Genomic DNA, 17,234 nt, shown 5'->3' on the forward strand with positions numbered 1-17,234 from the left:
AAACCCTAGCAACCACTTAGCAACACCTTAGCAACCACTCAGAACACCATAGAAACCACCTAGCAATGCCTTAGCAACCACCTAGCAACCACTCAGAACACCCTAGCAACCGCCTAGCAACACTTTGGCAAGCACTCAGAACACCCTAGCAAAGCCTTAGCAACCATTCAGAACACCCTAGCAGCCCCTTAGCAACACCTTAGCTAGCACTCAGAACCCCTAACAGCCGCCTAGCAGTAAACATGCCAATTCATACTAAAACATGCTAACATATGTACTTATCTCACTTTGCCAACTGTTTTAAACTTCTTAAACTACTTTATTTATTTAATCTTTAAAACTACCTCAAACTCTCAGACGAGGCTTTCTCAAGCCACCAAAATGTTTGTCTACAAACTTTACTTCTCTAGTTTAGATGTTACAGTAGGGTAAACTACAAACTATGCATCCCATTCGATTTTATTTTCAGGCTGAATATAGATACAAACACCTATTTTAGAACAAAACAAAGTCTTGTGAAGACGATGTCTGTTGGTGCTCTAGATCTGCTGCTTTCAGACTTTTCTCTCGAATAGACTAATTGGCGCAATTATGCATTAAGAATGGTTTGAACCATTATGGGGCGGGTCAAATGTATATTTAATTTCTAATTATTAACGCTATTATTTAAAATACAGGTCAGAGTGAAATATTTCTCAGTATTTAAGAACTGACCATGCATGCATCTTGTTTTGACCTCTTTCACGGGGGAACCAGCGTTAATTAGGGGGATCAATCCCCCCCAAACCCCCTAGTAATTCGCAGCAGATTAACAGGTTTGGACCTATGTAAGAGTTTTGGGTGAACTGTCTCTTTAAGAAAGTAAACCAAATGCTTATTTATAACATGCAGAGTTTAGCAGCCATACCCTGGAGGACAGCGGACACACTGCTCTGCATGCTGGAGACCCGTGCTGTTACTGTATGTTCCTGAAGGACAGGGATGTGGGTGAACCGAGCCCAGTGGACAAAAACTGCCAGCAGGACACACGCCCCCTTCATGGCCATCAGGAGGAATCTATCAAAAAGAAGGTTTGATTATTAAACGTCAATCAAAAGCAAAAGGTTAAATCAACATAAAGTTTTATGTAACAATCATACTGGACTGGCAGATCCCTGTCTACAATAGAATCCTGCTTCACAGTCCCCTGTGGGCTCAGATTTGCCCAGTCCGCTGCAGTATTTTCCTCCGCTACACGGGGTACACTGTGACGCTTCACTCAGGGCTGTCCTGGATCCATATGTACCCTCTTCACATGGCTCTGGAGATGAGCTCCCATCAACACAGTAGAAGCCCTGACAATTATAGAAAAAGAAACGTATTAGACATTAATTAAATATGATGGTATGCAATAGTTTTATCCAGTATATGTTTACCTGTGGGCAGACAGTAGGAGTGTGTGTGGCCAGAAAAGGACAGTAGTGACCGGGAGGACATTTCACACAGGTTTCTCCTTCATGGCCGTATGACTCATTCCTGAAGAAGCCCGACTGGCATGGAAATGAGTTTGGATGTCCAGTACCGGGAGGACAGAAGTATCCATCAGGACAATTTCCTGTCTAATAGAAACAATATGTGTTAAAGGGATATTTCATCCAAAAGCAGCTCTCTTTTGCTTTCAATGAAAGTATTTTAGGTGAGCAAGAAGGTCACTGGTTTGAGCATCAGCTGGGTCAGTTGGCATTACTGTGTGGAGTTTGCATGTTCTCCTCGTGTTGGCGTGGGTTTCCTCCGGGTGCTCCGGTTTCCCTTACAAGTAAAAAGACATGTGCTATAGGTGAATTGAATAAACCAAATTGTCCGTAGTGTATGTGTGTATGAGTGTATAGGGGTGTTTCCCAGTACTGGAAGTGCATCCACTGCGTAAAACATATGCTGGATAAGTTGGCGGTTCATTCCGCTGTGGCGACCCCAGATTAATAAAGGGACTAAGCCAAAAAGAAAATGAATGAATGAATATAAGTATATTGGGAACCTGACACAGCCATGGTTACCATTCATTTATGTGAAAAAGGGCAGCTTGGACATTGTTCTAGAAAACTACTTTTCCATTCCACATAAGAAACAAAGTATGATGGATTAGGAAATGTGGCAATATATAATCCATGAAAATTATTTCCAGGGTCATTTTTTAACTTTCATAAGAGCATGGTTTACAAGCAACTTATTAATAGCATCTATGTTATTTTTAATGTCAAATCCTTAAATTTAAGCAATTACTTCAGTTAAACATAGCACAGTTAACTTGCTTCCAATAGCAATGAACTGTTTCAAATTATAAACATATTTTACATTTAAAACTCATTCAGGAAATCATTGTAGCAAATGGCTGCAATATTCATTTATTCATTCATTCATTTTCTTTTCGGCTTCGTCCCTTTATTAATCTGGGGTCGCCACAGCAGAATGAACGGATGCCCTTCCAGCTGCAACTCATCACTGGGACACATTTGTACACACTCAATCACACACATACTCTATGACCAGTTTAGTCAACGCAATGGTTTTGGACTTGTGGGGGAAACCGGAGCACCCGGAGGAAACATGCAAACTGACCCAGCCGGGGCTCGAACCAGCCACTTTCTTGCTGTAAGGCGATTGGGCGACCCACTGCGCCACCGTGCTGCCCTGGGCTGGAATATTATGACAATAAACATGATTGCTTAATTGTGCCCTTCAAATTATATTACTAATAATTAATAGGACCAATTTGTTTTTAAAATTGTGTTATAGGAAACAACAAGTCATATTTTGGCTAGATACATAGTATTGGTTTAGCGTGACTCCTAATTTAATCACTGAAGCTGTACCATCTGTGAAACTTTTATTGTATTAGCACTTTGCTTCCACTTTTTGATCCAAGAAAGTACAGAAATTGGCCAGTAACCCTGCAGATAAAACTCAGTGACTAATTTAAATAGCCACTGCTTACTTAAACTTGACAGAATTGTGTGATTGGTTATAATGAACAGCAATGCAGAAATTTTTTTAGTAGCTAAAAAGAAATCCAAGATCAGCATATTTTACTTTGTTTCTCCACATTTCACTTTAATTGCATCCATCGTAGAAGATTTAGTTGAATTTTACCCCTTAATCTTGTATTCATATGGGATATTTGGTCATATTTAAAATGACATCTGATTTATATTATTTGCATTAATTAAAATGGACTAAATAATCAAAGGTTTAAACCGTTTTAATAAACTATAGGTGAGTCATACTGGTTCAATAATAGGCTCTTCCTGTGGATTCTCTGTGTAGCAGTATTTTCCTGCCGGACACTTTGTGCAGTCTGAAGGGTCACGTAGTCCTGGCTGTCGACTGTAGGTTCCTTTGGGGCACGGAACAGGATTAGGATCCTGAGAAAAACGTAAATAATAGAAAAGAAAATAATTGCTATGCTTCGTGCCATTGATCATGTGACATGATGATCGACGATGGCCATAATGGTTCTGAACCTTACAAAGATACTTACAACACTTCCACCTGGACAGTAAAATCCTATTGGGCAGAACACAGCTGAGCGCTGGGGTTCACGATCCAGGCCTTGTGAGCAGAGGAAACCTGGAGGGCAAACCATTACTCTGAGCATGGCTTCTTCACTGGTGGTTTCGTTGCTGCAGTAGTGGCCCGGCAAACATGGCAGACACACTTCTGATCCCTCATCCTAAAAAAAAAAGGCCAGAAGAGAGGGAGTCAGATCAATAAAACGGTGCATTTGTTTGTTAAAATGAGAAAATAGACATTAAATTTGAATACTGTCTGGCTTACAGAAAAACTTCCTGTTCCACAAACTTTTGGATGGATTGTTGCCGGATGAGGACAGTAGTAGCCAGCAGGGCACACAGAACAATCCTCTGCTCTCCGCCCCCCCTTTATCTTGCGAAATGTAGCACTGGGTATAGGAAGTCAAATCCACTGAAATCTTCAAGTCCAGCTTTATGTCAGTTATTTCAATCATTGGGAGTGTTACTCACGGTGGGCAGGAAGTGGGTTTGGATGTACCCTCCTTACAGTAATGGCCTTCTGGACAGACCTGACAGTCCTCTTTCGCGGCATTACCTATATTTGTGCTGTAGGTGCCTGAAGGGCAAGGGTGCTGCGAGCCATATAACGTACCTGTTGAAATACACACACACACACACACACACACACACACACACATCACCGGGACTGCAATCCTGTCTCCATAAGAACTACAAATTCTGTCATGCACCACACACCCACACCTGTTCCAGTTCTGCTTTGATTACACACACACACAGCTGGGGGCTGCTCAAGGACTGATTACTTTGACCATATATACAGCACACGCATGTCTGCCCACCACCAACCTGCACGCAACAAATGCCTGCATGCATGTACATACATATGTACGCACACACACACACGCACGCACACACACACAAACACACTTTGCTTAATCTTGCTGATATTAACGCTGTAACTTTACAAATCGTTTTCTGGTCTAGTCTCCCCATAAATTGTCCTTGCCTTGTTCAATTGTTTACGTTATCTGCTGCCTGCATCGACCATCTACCTGTTTCCTGACTACGCTTCTGGATAACCTTGTATGTACCTGTTTGCACCTGGAAATGACCACTGCCTGCCTGACTCCTCTTATTAAAATATATTAATAATCAATATATTTTCTAATATGTATTAATATGTACTAATAAGTTATATTCTTAATTTACATAATAATAACAGCTTATTTTGAGGTAAAAAAAATCTTTAGATAATTAAAAAATAATTGCTAATGTGAGTCAGAGGAGCTTCTAGTTTCCAGTTGTTTAGTTCTATGATGTTCTGATCTAGAGATATTCTTCTTTTTTTGTGGGTGTCTATGTGTAGGGATGTCATTTGAATCACACATTATTTACTTTCCAATGTTTCCATCACAGGCATTGTTTGTATGATACTGTAAGACAAACTTGAAAGAATTTTTTCGAAGTCGAAGAACATTCAGATGTTTGATGAAGTACCTTCAGGGCAGTAGTTTCCAGAGTTGCATCTCCCAGATGGAGCGCCCACTCCTGCCAAACAGTACCATCCTTTCGGGCAAGGACGACATTCCCTTTCTGACTCCAGCCCGCTCCGATCGCTCCAGGTGCCAGCGGGACACTTGTGCTGAGTAGGGAACATAGTGCCCGCAGGACAGTAATGCCCAGGAAAGCAAAAGAGGGGAGGTCTCTGGATGCCTCCAGTGCCTGTAAAAGCAGACATTGTTAAATAAGGAATAAATGAAAATCCATAAATTCAGCTGAAGGTAGTCTAGCACCTCGATAACATGCATAACGTGGAGGACACTGATGGCACTGAGAGAGGTCAGTGAGATCTGTGCGGTTACTAAGAGTACCGGGAGGGCAAGCATTGGACGGCTCATTGGGTCGAGAAGAACCTGGTGGACACACAAACCTGAAGACAAACAAACAAAAAGCACTTTCAATGGAATACAGGTTAAAAATATGCTTTCAGTGTGACCAGGCAGATGCTACCAGATAGATGAAGCAAAACCATATAAAGCCTAATAGTCAATCACGATTTAAAAGGGTTCGATTTTTAAATCGCAATAGCTGCAATTACTTTGATGCGCTATGCAAATATTGTAAGCAGCATATCACTTTTCTGACAGTTTGCAAGCACATTATCCTGAACAATGTGAAAAAAGTAACAATCAAAATGTAAAAGTTTTAAAAAGTTTTGTAAAAAGAGATTTGTATATATAATTATACTGTAATAATTACTCTAGTATACTAATTACAATTATACTAATTAAATAACTACAGTATTACACTATATTAATTTGTCATGACATGATTAAATAAACAGTAGCATAGTGTAGCATACTTCGTGATGATGCTTGATCTTTCTTTGGGGCTGTTAAAATCACATCAAACCTGTAGCTCTTATATAAAATAGCAAATTGCAACTTAAATCAAATAAATGGCAATTAGATTTTTTCTCCAAATAGTGCAGCTCAAATTCTTGCTGAAACCCAAAAGTGACATGGTTTACAGCTGGAAATGTCTATACCAGGGGTCACCAACCTTTTTAATACTGAGAGCTACTTCTTGGGTACCAATTAATGTAGAGGGCTACCAGTTTGATACACACTTCTCAAATAACAAATTTGCACCAATTTACTTTTAATTATATTATCAGTGGTGTAAAGTAGCTAATTACAAATACTCAAATTACTGTAATTAAATAGTTATTTTCTCAGGAACTGTTATTTAGTAAGTAGTTTTTAAAATGTGTACTTTTACTTTCCTTTGAGTACATTTTTAGTGCAGTAATCAGTACTTTTACTCCACTACTTTTCCTAAACCTGCAGTCACTACTTTATTTTTTTCTTGTCTATGGGGATTAGAAAAATCAGTCCTGTGATTCCTGTCCAATCAAATCTCACATAGAAGTTTTGTCGCCTCATAATGAACTACCTCAAAATAGGGTTGATTAAAAGAAATATATTAATGCAATTCAGATTTATAATATATGAATTATTGTTTACTTTAAACTTATTATAAATATATAATTATAATGTTCAATTATATTGATTAATATATATATATATATATATATATATATATTTTTTTTTTTTTTTTTTTTTATTCAAATAATTTTGTGGCTAAAAAGTATTGGTTCAGGCACCTTTTTGGCACTGGTACCATTTTAAAAGTATGGATTTAACACTGGTATTGAAATACCTACATCAAAACATGTGCGCTTTATAATTGCAGCAAACTGTTTAGAAGCATTAAAAGTGTACAAGATGTCCAAAATCTTTACATGCATTGACCCAGAGACTGTTAGGATGCATGTCACTGATGAGAAGATGACAGATGTTTACTGTATGATGATCGAAATGGCCTTAAACATCCAGCAGGCAAAAGATGTCAACATGATGTCAGAATGAAGTTGTACCCCAGTGTCATGGGGATGTTCCATTTTGTTTTACCATGAAAATCATGGAAGTGTCAGCATGTGATACCAAAATGATGTTGGATGTTTGCTCGACATTGGATTTTGGTCACTTTACAAAACAATCTGAATTCAACCAAATATCAACGACATTTGATGTTGTTATTGAACAAATAACGTTGTCCTTAGACGCCGGCTAGACAATCTAACCTAATGTCAATGTCTTATGATGTTGGGTGCCTGCTGGACAATAACTCGATGCACTACAGAATGTTACGTTTACACACACATGCACATATTACATGTAAACGCATCAGCTTTTAAAAGCGTAATACTCACTACTCACTACACTTGAGTACTTTTGAAAGGGCTACTATTTACTCATACTTTGAGTAATATTTACAACAGATACTTTTACTCTACTTACACTACATTTTTAGGCAAGTAATGGTACTTTTGCTTGAGTATGATTTTTCAGTACTCTTTCCACCACTGTATATTATTAATAATAATTGATGATATTCATCCATGTGAAGACACTAATCATGTTAATGACTTCTCACAATAGTTGTCAACAATGATTTAACAAGGTAGGAAACAGAGAAATATCAATATGCAACACTTTACTTCTAAGTATTTACATCTTTAAATGATCACTTCTACAATATTTTCACTAGCCACAAACAATTTTGAACAAATCATGCGCTACGATGTACCATGTTTGTACAGATTATCAATTGTGTAACATAAATAAACTTTCAGATTTTACTGAATTATCACCAAATCTACAGAATTTTTAACATAGCCGACAGTTTTACTTTCCTGTCTGAAAATGTCTTGTGTTTCTAATTTAAAAAAACGTACCTCTAAATGAGGCTTCCATTGCTTTATGGGGGGTTTTCACCGGTCTCGTGAAAAAAGACTGCTGTTTTCATAAACCTTCCGGACTTTTTCTACCTAGACTACGGTGCATTGCCCAGGGGGTAGTTAGCATGGTAAAGTTAGCTTGCGTGACACGTTCTGAAATGTCTCTCAACATTGTGTCGTTTGCCGTCACCAAATGAATTAAAAGTGGGGGTTTTTCTGCCATATTTTCAAATCATCTCCTCCCTTTACTGCACCTGCAACCATTGCTGTGGTGACCAGCTATCTAATATGAAATATTTTTTACATTTTTTTTATATAAAACTTAATGTCATTTTCAAATTGACACCAATGCAAGTGTGATTTAAAAAGAATTGCTACAAAAAAAATATTAGATGCAGCTTACTTATAAGTGGCGCTATGGTGAGCTATTTCGAGAACAGGCTTGCGCGCAACTCATGTGATCCTCACGGGCTACCTGGTGCCTGCAGGCAACGTGTTAGTGACCCCTGGTCTATACAGTATGACGAACAGCAATGATAATATTCACTAACCCTGGCATACAATCCACATCAGGAAACTTCAGTGCTACTTGTGTGCATGCTTTGCCAGGGTAGCAAGGCCTGCAGTCTGCCAGAGCGTCCTGCCCCTCTAGAGGATTAAATGTGCCTGGCTGGCAGGGCAATGGGTCACTTGTTCCCTCAGGACAATAGAAGCCAGGTGGACACTTTAAACAGTCCTTTACGCCTACAGTGAAAACAGAGACAAATATCAACCCAACAGTTGATTTTAATGGATGTGCTAAATGAGAATGAAGGATTTGAGATAGAAATCTCACTCAGCGCCCCCTGATGTGGGGTAAAGGTTCCCTGTGGGCATAAGATTTCACTGAGTGTGCCTGCTGGGCAGTACCTCCCACGAGCACAAAGTAGGCCAGGACCCGCAGAACCTATAAATCAAGGAAGGCTTTAAGTTTACTGACTTTTATCAGTCATTTTTTTTCTTCTTTTGAGCATAAAGTACTCCTAAAATTACTGGATTTTACAAAGGAAAGCAACAACAAAATCAATATGGACAAACACTCATATAACACAAGAAAAACACTTAAAAAATGCAAATAATAAATAAACATTAAATGCATAAAAAGAAAAATGTGAAATTTGAGTAGACATTTTACAAAAAAATTTGTAATATATATATATATATACACTGGCGATCAAAATTAGAGAACAATTTAAAAATAATTGAACAATTCTGAAATAATGTCATTTTCACTGCTCAGCAGTTGATGGATTTTTTGTCCCGCCTATATCATGCTACCAGAACATCTTTTTTCACAAAATAACAAAGGCATTTCAACAAAAAACATTGTTTTGCCGAAAACACACTGATCAAAATTAGAGAACACTTTCAGATACCTCCTAGTTATTGGTGTCAATCTGGCATCTGGCGCTAATTCCCTTGATTATCTGTCAACCCCTATTTACCTGGCAGCCTAATTTCCAGTTTCACTGACTCTTTAAGATAGAGGACGGTTCTAAAGTGACTGAAAGCCTTCGGCAGCAAGTTGTCCAGATGAAGGCCAAAGGGATGACCCTATCAGCCATAGCAAGACAAGTTAGTCGTTCCAAATATGTGATTTCACGAATACTAAATCTTTACAACATCACAACTCATTCAAGTCCCTCAAGAAGGCTGGTCATCCACAGAAGAGATGCCAGGATACTACAGGAGAATCTCAATGGGCAATCGTTTTTACACTAAAGCTGGAACTGCTCACAAGTTCAGCACTGTACAGGGTACAGATCTGTCTCGTTATACAGTCTCAATGTTTAAGAGCATTTGGATTGAAAGCCCACTCTGCAGTCACCAAACCTCTCATTAGCAGAAAGAATCAAAAGGCAAGAATAAGCTTTGCTGAGGAGCATGCAGTGTGGACAGAGGAGAACTGCTCCAAAGTTCACTTCAGTGATGAAAGCAAGTTTAATTTATTTGGGTCTGATGGGAAACATTATGTTCGGCGACAAACTGGAGAAAGAATGAACCCAAAGTTTATCAAGAAGTCAGTAAAAAGTGGACGAGGAAGTGTCATGGTTTGGGGCATGTTTCTTGCAAGCAGAAGTTGGGCCTCTACAGGTATATGGCAGAGGGAAGGCAAATGTTTATCAGAACCTTCTTCAACAACATATGGTTGCTTCCCTGCGTTTATTACCTAATCAGCTCGCAGTGTTCAAGCAGGAAAACGTGTCATGTCACACAGCAAAATGGGTAAAGCAGTTCCTTGAAACTGAAAACATTGAAATAATGACATGGTCTGCCCAGAGTCCTGACCTCAACCCAATAGAGAACCTCTGGAAAATCTTTGGCGACAAAGTTATGGCCAAGAAACCCATTACAGTCACTGAACTGTCGAGAAGACTGGAAGAAGAGTGGGCCAAAATCACAGCAGAGCAGTGTGAGAGACTAGTGCTGTCTTGTGGCCACAGATGTGCTGAAGTCATTCAGAGCAGAGGCCTGTACACTTCATACTAATTGCTGACTGTTGTAACCTTTAGAAATTTTGCTGTAATCTTTTTCCATGCTACAGTCATTGTTGTTCTCTAATTTTGATCAGTGTATTTTCTGCAAAATAATGTTTTTTTGTTGAAATGCCTTTGTTATTTTGGGGAAAAGGTGTTCTGGTTGCATGGTATAGACGGGACAAAAAATCCTTCAACTGTTGAGCTGTGAAGATGACATTATTTCAGAATTGTTCAATTATTTATAAATTATTCTCTAATTTTGATCGCCAGTGTATATTGGCCTTTATTTGATATTTGCAAATTACTTGAAGATACTTGAAGAAAATACTTGAGATTGAGATGCAGTTCATTTTTTTTTTATTAAACATAAAAAAATGGCAAATTATTTCAGAATAGACTCTTTTCACATGACGTCAAGCAGTGTCTGGTTTCACTTCACACAGTGTATCTTTACTTCCACCTACACAGAACTCCACATAAAGAATTAACCCAGTCAGCTGTATATTTACTACATATATGGTTAGATTGTCACTACAGCTGTGTTCTAACAAAAAGAAGACTGCATTTTAATTATAAGATTAAATGCAGTATTATTAAATTATGAAATTATTTGTAACTTATTAATAAGGGTAAAAGGTGTACAGATATTAAATTCAAAACACCCAGTAGGTGGCGGCAGGACACTGTCTAATGGTAAAATTCATTCAAATGGAGAAACAGAAAAAAAAACATTTATGGATCAGTGATGAAACTGATTGCATTTCTAGATTAAATACTTACCAGATAATATGAGAAAATTTAATGAAGAGTTTTTCTTACGCTGGAACGTTCACATAACAAATAATACACATTTATATACATAGCACATCAAAGTAAAAATAAATACATTATTGAGGAAATAAACTGAATTAATAAGTGAAAGAGTAGCAAACATACAATTTTCTTGATAAACAATACCTTATTAATAACTTAAACAATCGTTTTCAAACTCAAAGCGGTTAAGTATTGAAAGAGAAATATTTCAACACGTCCAACACTTTAACAGACTTAAATCACAATGTGCAATGTTAATATTTTTAGTTGTAAATTTTCCAGAGAACTCAGAAGGGTAAAACGGAACTAAAAATACACAGCGTTGCCCAGAGGGGAAAGTGAAGAGACATCATTGTGAAAAGGGTTTATTAAATTTCCTTATTTTTTAGTACACTGACAGAAATAAAGTAAATTACATGGGGCTACTTTATTTATTTATTTATTTATAAAATAAATTACATTTCAATCATATTTTGATATCCAAATAAGGGATATTATATTATATTATATTATATTATATTATATTATATTATATTATATTATATTATATTATATTATATTATATTATATTATATTATATTATATTATATTATATTATCAGCTCAAATTTCTTGATTGTGACAGACCTTCATACACTTATCAAAATGTTTTTTCTTTAAGTACAAAAATAAAGGAAATGGTGATGTGTTTCAGCTTAAAGACAAAGTTAGAATAAAAAACAACTTTTCCATCTTCTCTGTGCTCCTGACCCACATCACACACTCTCTACAGCACTTTACAGGAAACAGCTGAGGGCAGGAAACCGTTCAACAGCAGTAGTTCATGTGCGTTTAGGAAAAAAAAGTTACGTCGCACTTCTATCTTCTCTAAACACACTTAGAATATTTGATTATTTAATCGGTCTCTACAATATATATATGTTATATATAACAACAACAAAAAGCAATAAAAGGCATACTGTATACAGTAGTACACGTGTGTGCATGAATGTGATGAATATGTGTGTTATGGGTTTTGCCCTAACCTGTGGGACAGTAGCGACCCTCCGCACACCTCTTGCAAGCTGCCCTACTTGTCTGACCCAGTTGTCCTCCTGCGGTTCCAGCAGGGCAAGGTGACCCGTGCGGCACACCAGTGCCCTCCTCACAGTAATACCCTTGTGGGCACAGGAACTGGGAGCTCGGCCTCCGAGAAGTGCCCTCCAAACAGTAAAACCCTAGGAAGAACAAACACATACGCTTTTCACATGCAGTTTTTTGTCTGCTATATAATAGTGAAGTATGTCATTTCAGATACAATCTGTGTTTTAGGCAAGATTTTTACTGCAATTCTTTCTGTAGTTTCTGTAGGTGACAAAATGAAAATTCTTGCTAGACCTGCATGATTTATTGTTTTTAAACTGAAATCGCAATTTAAAAGGGTTTGATTCTCAAATCGCAACAGCTGCAATTATTTTGATGCGCCATCAAATATGGTAAACAGCGTATCATTTTTGGATGATCTGGCAGAATGTAGGCCTTACAAGTGAGTCATTGGCTGCCTCACAAATCACATATTGCCTAAAACAGTATGAGAAATAGTATTATGTCTGAACACAGTACTTAAAACTATGGGGAAAATGATAATCTGAAGAGTTAACTGGACACTTTACTAACCCAAGGTACCATAGGAGAGAGTTCATAAACGGAAGTGAAGCAGCCAGATCACGCCAGTAGATCATATCCAGATTGCATTCATAATGCATATTTTCATATAAACAAAAGAAACATTCTAATGGTCACAGATTAATTACTTAATCAAAACAAATACTTATTCAGACATGCACTTTCATTAAAGGAATAGTTCACCCAAAATTAAAATTCCTACACTATTTACTCAGGCGATTCTAAACTTCTTGTGTTGAACAAAAAACAAAATATTCTGAAAAATGTTGGAAGAAAGCAGTCAATGACATCCATAGTAGGAACAAAAAACACGATAGAAGTCAATAGCTGTTTTTGTTCAAAACAATTCAGTATGCCTTTGAAAAGAAGAAGAAATAAAGGAAAAAAAAACACTCAAACTAGTTTGGGACAAGTGGAAGATGAGTAAATGATGAATTATTTCTGGGTGAACTATCCTTTTAAATTCAACAAACTAATTTTAACAAACCATTTAATTAAGGAATTTTGTATAAGGCATAATGCTGTATCTAAGTTAACCCAAAACGTCAAACCCCAAAGGGTATACATGGAAATATTTCAATCATAAGCAAAATTACTAAAGCTCAGATTGCTATTGGATTCACTGAATTTCATCCGTGGACTTTTATTAAGCACTGATAAATATGACTGCACCTTATATTCCAAATCGAATGGATTCCTATAGGAAGAGTTGGTTTACACTTTCTACTTTTTTGTCGATCTTTATTACACACTTTATCCAACCAATACTGTGTTAAAATGTAAGCCTCTCAATATAAACTTTATTTGCTGTTAAAAAAAAATTGCTATTTTCATTTTTTTAGACAGAATTCTTAAAAAAATGCATTGAACTCATGAATGCAAAAAAGTTACATTAAACTAAATATGACAGGTTATATTACAATAAATATGAAATAAAGTTTGAGCAACGTATTAAATAGTAACTTTGATAGTGAGAGTCAAATAACAGATGACAGAGCATGCTATCATCAACTAATCTGTTTTGGTCAAAGCGTAAAGTTCTGATATTCAGTAAGTAGTTCTGATATTGAGAAATAATATATCCTTGAGCTCTATCTAGAGTTTGCTATATTTTCTTACACCATTACAGTGTTCTCTTCTGTGTGTTGTCTTCCAATTCAGCACATTTATTAGACTTGCTTTAATTAAATAATTCTATATAAGACTTTTGGTTTGCTCAACAAATTGATACACAACCTGAAATATATATAACAAAATGAGAAAGTTCAACATCATCAATAGTATGCAATCTCAATGCTCTTAACATCTTAACATTAAACATAGATGTACAATTAATAAACACACTGTAAAAATACAGGATTCCTTACAATTCCTTCATGTTGTTCTTACCAATTTAATTAAATTGAACCTAAAACAATTAAGTTGTCCAAAAACAAAACTTACAAATTGTGTTGGTTCAACTCATATTAAATAAGTAGCATGAAAAAGCAGCAAATGTCTTTTTTTGAGTGCAGTATTAATTTAAGTTCACAGGACTAACTATTTTTTGTTTGATGAAAACACAGACCAACTTTAATTAGATTAAGCTCGAGGAATTTATTAAGCTAACTGCTTAACTGTGACATTAGCAAATGAATACAGAGGTCACAAAAATAAATAACCTGAAAAAATATATACAAGTACCTGCCGGACAGATAGCACAGTCCCTCTCTCTTTGCAGCCCCTCTTTCGGTCCATAAGTTCCCTCCGGACACTGTATCGCAATATTTGCCACACAGTAATGCCCTGCAAAAACAAACCTTGGCACTCAAAATGTGGCACCGAATGTGAAAAGCATCCAACCCAACCTGACACACAGACTCACCCGCAGGACACACAACACAGTCTGATCTCTCTCCATCTCTGTATGTCCCCGAGGGACAAGAGATAAGCTGTCTTGACCTCGGACCAAGATGAGACTGTCCCCTTGACCAGAACGGAGTCACTGTACTCCTGCAGACTGAGGAGCCATTGCATTTTTTACACTCAGTCTGGCCCGGCATGTCTGAATAATAGCCCACAGGACAAGGAAGAGGCGCAGACATCTTTTTATCCGGACAATGGCTTCCTTAAAGAGGAATTGAAATTGAATTCTGCGTCTGTAAGCGTGTATGCCTGTTGTAACACTGACGCTTGTGTTTATTTTGCCTTTAAAAGGTGCAAGACATCAAATGCACGTGAATTAAACATGGGAGTGGATGTTTACCTGTGGGACACTGCTGACACTGAGCACTGCATAGAGTGGAATAGTAGCCTTCAGCACACTCAACACACTCCGTCTGGTTCAGGTTTGGTTCTTCTCCTGGGCCACACTAATGGTATAATATGCAGATAAAAATATAATCAAATAGACAACGTGCAATTTTACCAATAGGAGAAAAAGTACTCTCTTAAAGGGATAGTTCACCCGAAATGATAATCAAATGTGGTTTAAACATGTATGAGATTCTTTCTTCTGTTGAAAACAAAAGAACAATGTTTTGAAAAATGTTGGTTGATGGGGGGAAATGAATTTCTTTTTATTACTTTTGTGTCTTTATTTTTTAGTAGAAATTTTTTTTAAAAAAACAACAAATTAATCAACCTTTTTCTTTAGTATGATACCATATATTAACAAAGCATACTTCTTTCTTACTGTGTTGCATACTTCTAAGAAGGAACTGCTAACAAGAGGGAAGTAGCAGAATAAGAATAAATATAGTGCGGTGGGCCTTGTTCCAGGCTTGACTTGTCACAAGGAGCTGGATGCTTGTAGAAGTTGTAAAATGTATTGAAGACGCACTTAATTGTTCATTTCTGGTATGCAGAAAGAGGAAGTATGTTTGGGTACAACAGCCAAGGGACTGCAAAATGACTGATAAGTGACGTTACACCAAAACTCCAACTGTTAATATCATTTGTGTATACTAGAGTGAGGGAAATGCAAGTTAGTTATGCGCCTCCTTAATATAATTCTTCTATTGCATTGGGGTAATGTAACCCTGCCACACCCTCTGCTCGTGACAAACCCAGAGCTCTGTCCTCAAATTATTTATTTGTATCTAATAAAATACTAATATTTTTGACATTGAAGAAAACCCAATCAGACCTTTTTTTATTGAACACACATGAAATTGGCTAGATATTCCAATAGTACCCATTAACTTCCACAGTAATAGTTTAAAATCTTTGCTTTTGTGTTTAACAGAAGGTAGAACAACTAAACTGGCTTTGAACAAGTAAAGGGTGAGTAAATGATGACAGAGATTTCATTTTTCTGTGAGCTGTCCCTTTAAGGCAAAGCAAACTGCAAACATTTTAAATGTTTTAAATTTTTGGGTCTAATGTCAAGAAATCATACTTTTAAGTCTATTTTTGAACCTTACTTTATCCTTTGTTAGGATTCTTTTGTTAAAGACGTATGCATTTTAGCGCAAAATTCATTTAATATAACCTCATTTACATATTTAACCATACCAGTGTAAAAACAATAATTCATACATTTTCTTTCAACTTAGTCCCTGATTAGGGGTCTCCACAGAAGAATGAGCTGCCAACACATGCCAAAGTAGTTTAAAAACATTTACATTAATACATTCCACAATTTACTGGGGAAGTATGTTCTAACTATTTTCAATTTTTAAAAACCCTATTCATCTTCAACGTCTTGCCTTAAGGCTCCGATATTGTGATGTCATTAGGTTAAAACGAAGTTCGCTTGGCGTTCGAAACATCTTGCCAAAGTGAATTTTCCAGAAAAGTTCACCATGGCTGGTAAACGCCTTCTAACTCCCATTGGTCAGTGCTGATTATGTAATAGGCAGGTAAACGCAGATACTCCACCTTCTATTTTTTTTTTCAACTCAGTTGCTGCATTGAATATCAGCATCGGGGTATATCGGGGTCTTTAGGCTTAAATCAGTTTGTACCTTCATTTGAAAACCATCTATGCAAACAAAACCAAAGGGGCACGGCAGGCAGCGGCTGAGTCCCTCTGGAGAAAACTGTCCCGACAGACATGCTGTGAGGTTGCTTGATGTGCTGTCACAGGAGAAACCAGCAGGACACAGCCGGCATTCCATGCGGTCTTCTGTACTAACCAAACCGGCGACACAGGGCTGTAAACACACGTCAATAGTTAAATTCCAGCATTTATTTACAACTATGTCATTTTTATTAGTAGGTGTCTTTGATATGTACATTGTACTGTATTCATTATGATAAGATGCTATTGTAGTAGGATATGAAAAAGACTAGGGGGTAGATTTATGTGTACGGTCAATAATATAATTATAGATGTACTGTGTATACAGAGACAGTTTATTCCACTGTGACCTCTAAATTACAGACTAAGCCAAAGGAAAATTAATGAATGAATGTATGGTATATA

At 37.0% G+C, this 17,234-nt stretch overlaps 1 protein-coding gene across 4 annotated transcripts in view; it reads right to left on the minus strand.

The window, feature by feature from the left end:
* Positions 1-17,234, minus strand: part of si:ch211-286b4.4 — a 97,395-nt gene that overhangs the window by 70,256 nt on the left and 9,905 nt on the right. For all 4 annotated transcript variants that reach the window (XM_073923669.1, XM_073923667.1, XM_073923668.1 and 1 more), the window contains 16 exons: positions 16,774-16,962; positions 15,072-15,177; positions 14,691-14,933; positions 14,510-14,611; positions 12,187-12,378; positions 8,666-8,776; positions 8,382-8,574; positions 5,321-5,457; positions 5,025-5,249; positions 4,017-4,158; positions 3,811-3,934; positions 3,515-3,706; positions 3,261-3,398; positions 1,416-1,598; positions 1,140-1,334; positions 908-1,056 (listed from right to left, as the gene is read on the minus strand). In XM_073923669.1, coding sequence (XP_073779770.1) covers positions 908-1,056; positions 1,140-1,334; positions 1,416-1,598; positions 3,261-3,398; positions 3,515-3,706; positions 3,811-3,934; positions 4,017-4,158; positions 5,025-5,249; positions 5,321-5,457; positions 8,382-8,574; positions 8,666-8,776; positions 12,187-12,378; positions 14,510-14,611; positions 14,691-14,933; positions 15,072-15,177; positions 16,774-16,962 — 2,621 coding nt within the window. The remainder of the gene's footprint in view (positions 1-907; positions 1,057-1,139; positions 1,335-1,415; positions 1,599-3,260; positions 3,399-3,514; positions 3,707-3,810; positions 3,935-4,016; positions 4,159-5,024; positions 5,250-5,320; positions 5,458-8,381; positions 8,575-8,665; positions 8,777-12,186; positions 12,379-14,509; positions 14,612-14,690; positions 14,934-15,071; positions 15,178-16,773; positions 16,963-17,234) is intronic.

The sequence above is a fragment of the Danio rerio genome, chromosome 15, assembly GCF_049306965.1.
Source record: "Danio rerio strain Tuebingen ecotype United States chromosome 15, GRCz12tu, whole genome shotgun sequence".
NCBI lineage: Eukaryota > Metazoa > Chordata > Actinopteri > Cypriniformes > Danionidae > Danio > Danio rerio.